Here is a 9,859-nt window from a genome sequence, read left to right on the forward strand (position 1 = left end):
ATGAATCTAATGTTTCCCAATTATGAGTTTGTATGAATTTTAAATCTGATGATGGCGCTGTTGTCTCGCCGAAACATAGCGAAATAAACGATATACAAAAAAATGTTTTGTTTCACATTGTGACTGAAACCCAGGAAGGATAAGCATTTAAAATTCAAATTTGCGAATTTGGTAGATTTTTTGTTCTGGTGACGTTTAGAGATCGCACGGTTTCGTATCATTTAGGGTAGTTTCTGCACAATGAATGTAAGTATCAACGTCGCCGCTTTGCCCTAATTAACTTGACCAAAATTGCATGTTGTTGCTGGTGAAATAATAAACTAGTTGAAAATGCCCCACTAACTTGTAAAAAGTACATTTTTAGTGCATTTTCAACGATTGTTAAGTGAGCTTTCAATGCGCCGACGAATGTGTAAACGTTTCAATAACATTGATTTGACTTAATAGAAGTTCGTCAGCCTATTGATACTAACTCGAACTCGAAAATGCCTGTAAAGACAAACAGACTGGAAATCGAAGGATCCTTTGAAAACAACAGGACGATTCGACTGAATTTCGTTTAAAATTGAACAGTTTTGTTGTCTTTAACGGCATTTAGTGCTACTGAAATATTTTGACCTCAGCAGAATTGTTAAGATTTTGCCCTTCATTGATTGGCTTATTTATTGGCAGTACTATTAATAGTTCACCGACCGTGTCAAAATAGTTCAAAGTAAAACTGGTGCGTTTTTCAAGCTGTTAGGCCGTCGGGGACCAGAATTTGTTCCTGGCGTTTCGGAAGCACGAACGGCTCTCATCTTCAGAGCAGCACCCCTCTGAAGATGCTAGTCACTCGTGCTTGCGAAACGTCAGGAAGAAATTATTTTCTCAAAAAAAAACAAGTTCACAAGCAACGATCGCGAAAGCCTGACTCTTGATAATTCACTTTTGCAACATTTTTCCAGACTTTCATAGTTCTCATGTTGTTTTTTATTTCATCGTTTAGGCTGAGGCTCGTGCTGAATTCGCGGAACGTTCAGTCCAGAAACTGCAGAAGGAGGTCGACAGACTCGAAGGTAAGTGAACATACACCTAAAAACTTTGGTCGAAAAATGCCGGAAATTTAATCGTTGATTAGACTATTCGATGTTAGTGTTGGCAACCTATTGGCTGGTTTTTCGTCCGTAATTTATCAGACTCACCTCGTAAGAGGAATGGATGCATTCGCAAGAAATCGAAGGCGCTCGGCTGTCTTCGTTGCTATGCTGAGAAGCCAGAGTAACAAAGACAGTCGTACGAAACCAGCGGGTAATTTTTGAGCTGCGCGGTATACGAGGGCAGATCGTGAAATAAAAAACTGCTCATTGGTTGACAACGCTACTAAAGCTACAATACATTTCACAATAAACACACGGTTTTCTTGAGCTAATGTTTTCTGCTCTTAATCCAGCCTATTTGTTTGAACTAATTTGTTTTTATTTTTTTTTTTAACTTTTAACCACTCCTCAGACGACCTCTTAGCAGAGAAAGAAAAGAACAAAGTCCTCGCAGACGAAATGGAAGCCACATTACATGACATTCAAAACATGTAGACCTGCATAGTCTTTAAGCTCGCGGATACATCGGTTTACTATTTGCTACATTCAATTTTCACGTGTCCTCTACACATGTTAGGGAGGCTTTTTGCCTTGCAAAGTGCTAATAACGCGACTCCGGGAACGTTTTTAGCCCTCATTAGCTCAGGAGATGTATGAAGCCAAAACATTCCAATAGGACCAATTTTTCCAGTAAATGATATGCCGATTAAGCAACAGGCTGAAGAAAATTTTTATTTGGTGCTTTTTCTTTATAAAATTTAAGGATTTGCTTTGGAAATGGTGGGCGAGTTTGCGGCGCAAACTTGCGCATCATTTCTGAACTTGCGGATTAACTCGACTATGTGTGTAACAAAACCGGATATAGACGAGTTATGGGGAACATATTGTCGCACAAAGGGACACACTTCGGGCGTATAATCATAGTTCATTTTTTTTCGGACCTTCAATCAGTAAACTTGTTGGGTTTCTAGCTAACGTTAATATTCCGGCCGTGTTTTTGCTTCTTAAAAAACTTGTGGTTTCTTGGGGTTGGGTCCGTTTTAGTTGCAATATGAACGTTAAACCACCACTGCCATGCCTATCGAAGAAAAATGGCCGTTTTTACTTATTTACATGCGACCACTTTTCCTGTTTCTTCGATGAGGGAAACGCAAAAGAAATATGTTCGATTGTCTCAGTGTTAGTCAAAAACTTCTTTTTTTTGCTTTTTTTCGATTGCCGATCGTTTTTGAGAAATTGATTTTGGACTATATCGTCTTTCGTAATAAAAAAAACGTATTAAAGTATTACATTTATTGATAAATAAATTCTATTTTAAAGCCCTTATTGTTTATATTTTCTAATATTAAAAATGTATTTTTATGTAGTTATTATCTAATTAATTGATTAATTATATGTTTTTAATTCATTTAATTTTGTTTTGTTTTTTAGTACTGCTTTTCCCTAATTTCCTTTTTTTTTTTAATAATTTGTTGTTGTTTTGCATGGATTTTTGAGTGTTTGAATCTAAACCATTTTGAGTGGGAATGGCAAGTAAGTATTTTATGGGGATGAAAAGCACACAGATGGATGGACGATGGTTTAAGTCAAGGTAAGATATTTTGCAGCTTGCAGTGTTTTACTAAAAGAGACACAGCCAATCCACATGTAGAATTTTTGTTTTTTTTTTTTAATTTTATTTATTTTTTGTTCTTGTACAGACGAGCTCGTGGCCGAAAAGGAGCGTTACAAGGAAATTGGAGACGACTTGGACACAGCCTTCGTGGAACTTATCCTGTAAATTTCCCTTTATGTTGTCCCCTTATATTTTTTTCAACTTTTCATGTCCTGTTCGTTTGGTAAACATGTGCGATGGTTTTGTCCATTGGCCACATTGAAAGCGACTCTTTACAATCACCATCGGGCAATGTGACAAAACTATGGAAAGCATGCGATTTATCCAAGAGCAGGGCGTCTTAGTTTGAAACTTGATGTTCTTTTTGGTTGTGTTTAGTTACTATTATGTTTTATTAACTTGTACTTTGACGGGAATTTGAATATATTTATTTATTCACTACTTTTTTTGGTTTTTTTTTCAGACAAATAGGCCTTTGGAACAGTAAAAAATATGTTTATTTCAAGTACTGTTTACTTAGCTCAGACAAACTGTTCTGGGCCATTTTAGCATAGTCGCGCACCATTTTTGTATAATCGGCTACCACTTTGTCCATGTACTTGATCACCTCTTTGAGCACTTTGTCCAGGTCCGTAGCTTGTTTTCCCAGCGTTGTTTTAGCCTGTTCCAGCACGTTGCTTAGTTGATCTCTGGTGGTTTTCCACGCGTTGCTTATCGCTTGGGACGCGTCCTTTTCCGCACTACTTATAGTTTGTTGGTAGCTTTTTATTGCGTCTGAAACTGTTTTTTTAGCTTCCCTACAAACATCGGGATGAGCGAGATGTTTATTTAACTGGTTAAATTGGTTGCTTACTTGTCCGTAGTTTTAGCAAGCGATTGGCACTCAGCTGCGGCTTCAGCCACCATGTCATCCATCCGTTTTTTCACGTCTTCAGTGGCTTGTTGGATGGTTTGTTCCGTGGCCGATTTAAGTCCATTAAAAGCGCGCATACTTTCGTCTATAATCGCGTTCATCAGTTGGAGCGTCCCCAAGTCTCTTTCCGTCATTTTTCCAAATTTTCTTCAGCAGTTGAGGAGCTACTAGAATTTCAGTGTTTGGCTGGATTGGAAAAATGACGTGCGCGTCATTGAAGTTTGTGGCTTTCCAGGTGCGGAATAACTGGAAAAGCTATAAATTTGAAGGGACCAAGTTTGGTAACTTGAACTGGTTTTTTGATTGATTTGAGTTGATTTTCTTCTTAGATGATTTGGTTTTGGAGAAGAGCAAATTCAAAGCCATCGCCGACGAGATGGATCAGACTGTGGCCGACTTGGTTGGCTACTGAAGCCAAAGCCCCCAAACCCCCACCACTGCCTTCTTCACACCCCCCACTCATCGAGTGATGGTATCTCAGCTACCGGAACGTTGTTAGTACAACGTGTAACTCTAGCGATTAGATTAATTTTATTCATTGCTTTGTTGCTGATTCATGTCCCCTGAGCATCAGTAAATATCAGTGTGTATAAACTCGAGCTTACGGGTTAAAAAAAATAATTGGTGCGGTATTCGTTGCCCCGTTGTGAGGGTTTGCTTTATAAGTTAACATACTTTGTGCCACATTCAAGCCAAAAGRGTAAATTTATTTTTTCCAGCAYGTTTCTTTCATATTATCMACGTGTGTGTGTTCCCTTTTTTGTTCCTGGCTATTTGCGAATACAGAAAATTGTTGCTCATTGAAATATTTTGTAAAAATAAAACGTTGCAAATATCAAAAATGTTTTTTGACTATCCCGGTATGTGCTCCAGTGCTTCTAATTCTTCGAAAATAATCGTCAGCCACTTAAATTAGTCGAAGTCGAACTTTTACTTTGACCTATGCACTGTAGAGGGTGCTTCTTACGATAATTAGTTCACTGCAGAGGGCGCTTTTGTTGATTTTTAGCTCGACGTTTTCCTCCAGAGGGCGCCCAACTGTCATCTACAAGTGAGACAAATTGTTTTCAAACTTTTTGCTGCGTTGCGCAAACACTGACTAAATACAATCCAATATTTTCAATTATCTGTGCACACGAGAATGAGCTCAAACTGCACTGATCAAATCCGCTAATAAACCTAGCCAATAAAAAAAAATTACTGGCAAACATGGGGGTTTTCCACGTGACGGGATGCCAGGTACTTCTTGTGGGTAGTACCCCCCTGTTTGAGCGCGATTCTGCGCGAAATATAAACTACCAAAAGAAAGAAAACAAAAAAAAACTAACGGCAGTCAAAGCTCGGGTACTTGTCCGATCCCTTTCTTCCGACGCACCACCCTCGAACCCGGACGCACTATTAGTTTAAAGGTGAATGCGAGGGTTGTTTATGGCGCAAAGAAATAAATAGGATCAAATAAAACTGCAAGTCCAGGGGAAGTTTATCGCCTGATTACCAAGCGGCACGTCAAGGTACCAACATGATAGTGGGTTTTTACTATCATTATTAACATTGTAAAAAAACAGTATGTACTAAATCATCAGTCATGTATATTCACTACGAAATATTTTATAAAAAATTAGAAAATAATACAATACACCAACTGTATCGCATGGGCATTTAAACAATATGTGAGAAAAATACATAATTAGAAAGGAAGGAAAATTAAAAACAGGTCTGTATTCAGTTTCAAACGGAATTCTGGTGCATTGAAACTCAGAGTAAACCAGCAAAATGTAAAAAAACAGTATGCCAATATATTTTGAAAAACTTCCGTTTAACATACAGAAGCAAGAATAAATTGAAAGTCATTCCAAATATACATCTTTAAACGCATGTTTCAGTATTTATTAACCTAATATTATGCTAGAATCTTTTATATAGTATGTACAGAACCGCACTCTAATTCAAACGGAACGTTCCACGTGTATTAGTAGTAAACTAGTTGAATTGAATCCCTTAAATTAACCGTGTTTATACAGCGTAAAAACTCATTCAAGTTATTCTGATGAAATGACACAATAAAACTTGAGCCAGTTTACAAAGTCTTGTGTAGGCCCAAAGTGTCTTTCAGCAGCTGGTTTCTGAGTTGCCAAAGAGCCGCCACCACGTTATCGTGTTGATCAGCCCGTTTCCCCAACCAAGTGGTAACATGGGCCAGTTTTTCCGGATCAGGGGGCGCACATGTTTCGGGTGTTGCGTGCAAAGTGCGCTCCCAATTCGTTATGTGCTTTTGGTCCGCACTCAAACCCTCGATGTATCTGTAACAAAACAATTACAGACGGTGATCCATTGTAACACAGAACACGAATACTGTGCGTTTTTAGGTCGCATACTCACTTAATGTAGGCTTCAGAATGTAGAACTCTTTGCGGTCGGGGAGGGACCGAAATGAACATGGGATCGGCAGTCTTTTGCGCAGCGGCCGCAGCAACTGTAGAGCTTGACGCAGGGGCTGCATTGAAATTAATTAGATTAGTTTCACTCAATCAACATTCAAACAAACATCCAGCACCCTCACTAGGTCACGACTAAATAAGTTTTCCAGTGATGAGTTTCCAATGAAACCGAGCTACTGATTAAAATGATAGTAGATAGATAGATAGATAGATGATAGATAGAACGCAAACAAGCTAAACTAGTCACTGGTTGAACAACCATACTCTACTTCTACCGACACTCAATTACCTGCCACAATTACAGATGTATAATTCACTGGGGTGGTTATGAATGTACTAGCACTAGCAGCTATCCAGGAAATGAGACAATGAGTTAATATTTACGCAGGAGCGTCGTTAAAGATAATGGGAAGCGCTTTTCCACGTGGATTTTTTCAAAACAACACTACACTCACCAGATACAGCTGCTGCAACACTAGGCGTGACGGATGAAGTGGTAGACAAGCGGCTAAGAGCCGCCACTTTACTAGAAGGCTTGAAATTCCTGAAGAAACACATTCCAATTAGTTTGCAGTGAATTTTACGACCAACTGTCCACTTACTTGCTCCTACTGTCCGGTGGGATACTTCGTCCATTGCCCTTATTGATGTGCATGTCCCGAACGTGCCGAATGAGCCGCGTGATGTTCGGGAACGGCTGCAGATTTTTCTTGGTCAAACGCGAACAGTTGCGCCACTTACACTGAAGCTCTTCTCCAGGATGGTCCTAAAATGTTATAATCAGCAATCCAGCTCGTGCCACACCCGTCCCCAATCACCTGGTAGTACTTTTGGACATGTCCCTGCGAGTCTTTGGAGTCTTTGACCGAGTGCTCTACGCAGTCGCTCAGTTCTTCAAACTGGTAGTCGCACTCCTCCCATTTGCATTCGAAAACCTGCATCAAAAGCCAGTCAAGACCAGCAGGACGAACTGGGACTGATCCTTACCATGTGCTCTTCTTGTTCAGCAAGCACTTGCGCTTTGGATTCTTCGTTCAACTTGGAGGCGCGCTCTTCCCACACTTGCTTTTCCGTAGTAGCCAGAGCCTTCCATTCCGAGCCAACTATGCGGGAAATGTCTCCGAATTTCGATTCGGGATTGTTCTGAACAACTTGCTTGCGCACCTCGCGCGAATACAGAATATAACCAGTGATGACCTTGTTCTTAGTCGGCTTCTATTTGGGAAATGAAAAGGGAAAACAACTAAAGTTTTGGCACAAGAAAACTCGAGTGCAACGGTTAGTAAATGAGTACCTAGAACATGTAGGAAAGCATTAGTTGATGGACAACGTGTATGAGTGCGTGTTGAAAAGCCGCTCAAATCGATTAAATTTCGACACTCATGGAATATCGGAACGTAAAACCAACATATAACATTAACTGGTACCACCATGCATCTAAAGTACATGTGCTAAACGAATGTTTATAAGCAACTTTGTAAAGGAACACATTTACATCTCACACAGCAAAATTAAAAACAATGATATTAATAATTTGAGAGTTTGAAAATGGCCCCACTTGGGGCAACAGAACAGGACAGAACAGGGCCTGACAGCAAACGTGCCTGTCTCATCCCAATGTTCCTCCGCAAATGGGACAATTCACAAAGTCTTACCTTTTTGGTGGAAGTAGTCGCTTGGGCGGTTGGCGCTGGACTACTAATGTTAGTAACAGGGGTCATGAGGATACTGTTAACCGCGGCCGGTATCTCTCCCGACCCCACTGAGGGCGGCCCGCCATCCAACGAATCCTCCATCACGATATCGATGTCCGCCAACTTTGTAAGTGTAGGCGAGGCCTCCTAGAAAGGGTTGTTTTGTAATTTCAGCCCCATCGTGCCAACGAGGTAAGCAAGGGTTTCAGATCCGAAAATACTTAGCCCCCACATAGCAGCCACATTCAAATCGCAATCTACATATTAAAAAATTTACTGTTGTACACCTTCTATGGTATGCAGAATTGATGGCCGTTTTTAGAAACATCAACAAAAACATTATTAAAGATGCTACAGGCCCATAAACGGCCGCGTACTCTGAAGATGCCTTCTTGGCAACATTTTCTAAACGATTTATCGAGAACCGAAGTTTTTCTGCGCTGATTCAGCTGGATCCTAATGCACACAACCGGCATTGTTTCGTAAACTAATTTTCCTAGAAAACAGTCCGTTCTAATGGAATGAAGAAACGCCTTTTCTAATTGCACACGATTCAGTTCAGTAATTTAATTCTTCCGGAAACACGCGCAAATCCTGTAGAAAATTGTGCAAAAAATCATCTTCAGAGCATCCCGACATAATTGGAGGCGATTGTAATACTTCCATATGAAGAGATCTGTACAAATGTAGCCAATCAAATAAAAAAATCTTCTGCCCTTTATACAGAGTGTCCCGTAAGCACATGATCAAAAGGGCACACCGACATTGTTTGACTCAAAAGAAGACGACCTGACCGAAGTTTTGGCAAACCAGACCAAGATGAACTAATTATTTTAAGAAGCTCAAGTAAGCCACTTCAATGATTTGCACATTTGCATGTCTTGGCCACACTTTGTACTTTGCCGGTCTAAAACCGCTACTGTTACACAGTAAATAACAGCAAAAGAATAAAAATCCCTCAATTGGAAACTAAATATGAAACTCTGACTGGGAAAAACCCCATCAAGATGAAACTTGATCATTGCAGTCTTGAACCGTAACGTGACCTTTCAATCGGCTGCTAATCAGGAAAATGGAAAGTGTAAATTAATGATCTATTAATAAACCAGATCAAGAACAGGCTGGGGAAGGAAACCTTCTAGGGGCACGACTAAGGTAATATTTGTATGGGGATTAAAAATACATTCTCAAATCACCACTGCAATCAACAAATGAACACTGGGGAACCTTTCCAGGCAAAGTACACCATAGGCTGGCGAATTTGGTGATGTGCAAGCGTAAAGATAAAAATATATTATATTGTATACAGCTTATACAAAGCCAACGCCTTGGAGTGCGCATTTATTAAAAAGTTCACTCCCCAACAAAGAACAACCGAATACATTAAAACAGACCGATTGTTTTGCAATTTTACAATGAATGCTGCACAAAAGCCCATTAATGGCAAATGCAAATCGGGAAATTAAAATTAGAAGTCTCAAGTTTCGCCCAAACTCTACATCCTCTGAGGGGACACACAGATACTCACTGTAATGCTGAACGATGTACTATCCATTGACTGATCCATTATTAAACTATATACACAACAACTCACTTCACATACTTTTGAGGAAAAAACCAGTTTTCAGGACTTTTTCTGGAGATTTTGTCAAAAATTCCAAACCAGCAAAGAAATTGTGAAAGAACAATTTTCAATGACGGAGGAATTTTGACAAGTGTCTTGTGGCAGGCAATGTTGCCAACAGCAAATCGACACATCACCCAAAAGAACTTAATCATACTAATTTCCCCTTATCCACTGCATAAATTTGCAGATAGCTTCGGTAATTAAAGTACTATAGGCAACAGCGATAGAATTGGCCCGTCAAATGAGAACAATGGCGTTGGTTTCGCGGTCGTTAGTTAACACAAAGACTTAAAATCCCGTCGTGCCGACCATTGATTTGAGTCGCTTCGGCATCCCAACTGAATTATATTTTCTATTTTAACTTAAAATGTTGCATTGTTTATAAAATTTAGATCAAATTTATTCCTGGGTTTCAGTCATTTATTGTCTCTATTTATCAATCCAAATACGTTTCGGTGTATTTTTCCACCATCATCAGTTTTTATGTGTAGCGTTG

General features: G+C 39.6%; 3 protein-coding genes across 25 annotated transcripts in view; 1 reads left to right on the forward strand and 2 right to left on the reverse strand.

Annotated features, from left to right (window-relative positions):
- The window catches only part of LOC109536519 (tropomyosin-2), a 19,708-nt gene extending 16,576 nt beyond the window's left edge, over positions 1 to 3,132 (forward strand). For 14 of the 21 annotated variants that reach the window (XM_019902776.2, XM_019902777.2, XM_019902778.2 and 11 more), the window contains 2 exons: positions 986 to 1,055; positions 1,489 to 2,257. In XM_019902776.2, the coding sequence (XP_019758335.1) occupies positions 986 to 1,055; positions 1,489 to 1,571 (153 nt within the window). In that variant the 3' untranslated portion in view covers positions 1,572 to 2,257. Of the gene's footprint in view, positions 1 to 985; positions 1,056 to 1,488; positions 2,258 to 2,776 lie in introns of those variants that run through there. The other 7 variants (XR_007282009.1, XM_019902779.2, XM_019902780.2 and 4 more) reach the window with 1 other exon arrangement.
- Positions 3,133 to 3,165: 33 nt separating this feature from the next.
- Positions 3,166 to 4,422, reverse strand: LOC109536523. The gene is made up of 2 exons (XM_019902784.2): positions 3,545 to 4,422; positions 3,166 to 3,488 (listed from the first exon to the last, which is right to left on the reverse strand). Exons 1-2 carry the CDS (start codon positions 3,736 to 3,738, stop codon positions 3,188 to 3,190), a joined length of 495 nt encoding a protein of 164 aa, XP_019758343.2. The 5' UTR covers positions 3,739 to 4,422; the 3' UTR covers positions 3,166 to 3,187.
- Positions 4,423 to 5,173: 751 nt separating this feature from the next.
- LOC109536525 (protein polybromo-1) overlaps positions 5,174 to 9,859 on the reverse strand; it is a 12,272-nt gene continuing 7,586 nt past the window's right edge. For all 3 annotated transcript variants that reach the window (XM_048668612.1, XM_048668613.1, XM_048668614.1), the window contains 8 exons: positions 7,698 to 7,883; positions 7,030 to 7,257; positions 6,861 to 6,977; positions 6,645 to 6,808; positions 6,498 to 6,586; positions 6,332 to 6,391; positions 5,984 to 6,098; positions 5,174 to 5,904 (listed from right to left, as the gene is read on the reverse strand). In XM_048668612.1, coding sequence (XP_048524569.1) covers positions 5,682 to 5,904; positions 5,984 to 6,098; positions 6,332 to 6,391; positions 6,498 to 6,586; positions 6,645 to 6,808; positions 6,861 to 6,977; positions 7,030 to 7,257; positions 7,698 to 7,883 — 1,182 coding nt within the window. In that variant the 3' untranslated portion in view covers positions 5,174 to 5,681. The remainder of the gene's footprint in view (positions 5,905 to 5,983; positions 6,099 to 6,331; positions 6,392 to 6,497; positions 6,587 to 6,644; positions 6,809 to 6,860; positions 6,978 to 7,029; positions 7,258 to 7,697; positions 7,884 to 9,859) is intronic.

Source organism: Dendroctonus ponderosae, unplaced genomic scaffold, assembly GCF_020466585.1.
Source record: "Dendroctonus ponderosae isolate FM_Combo_2020 unplaced genomic scaffold, Dpon_F_20191213v2 Dpon_F_20191213_7, whole genome shotgun sequence".
Classification (NCBI taxonomy): domain Eukaryota; kingdom Metazoa; phylum Arthropoda; class Insecta; order Coleoptera; family Curculionidae; genus Dendroctonus; species Dendroctonus ponderosae.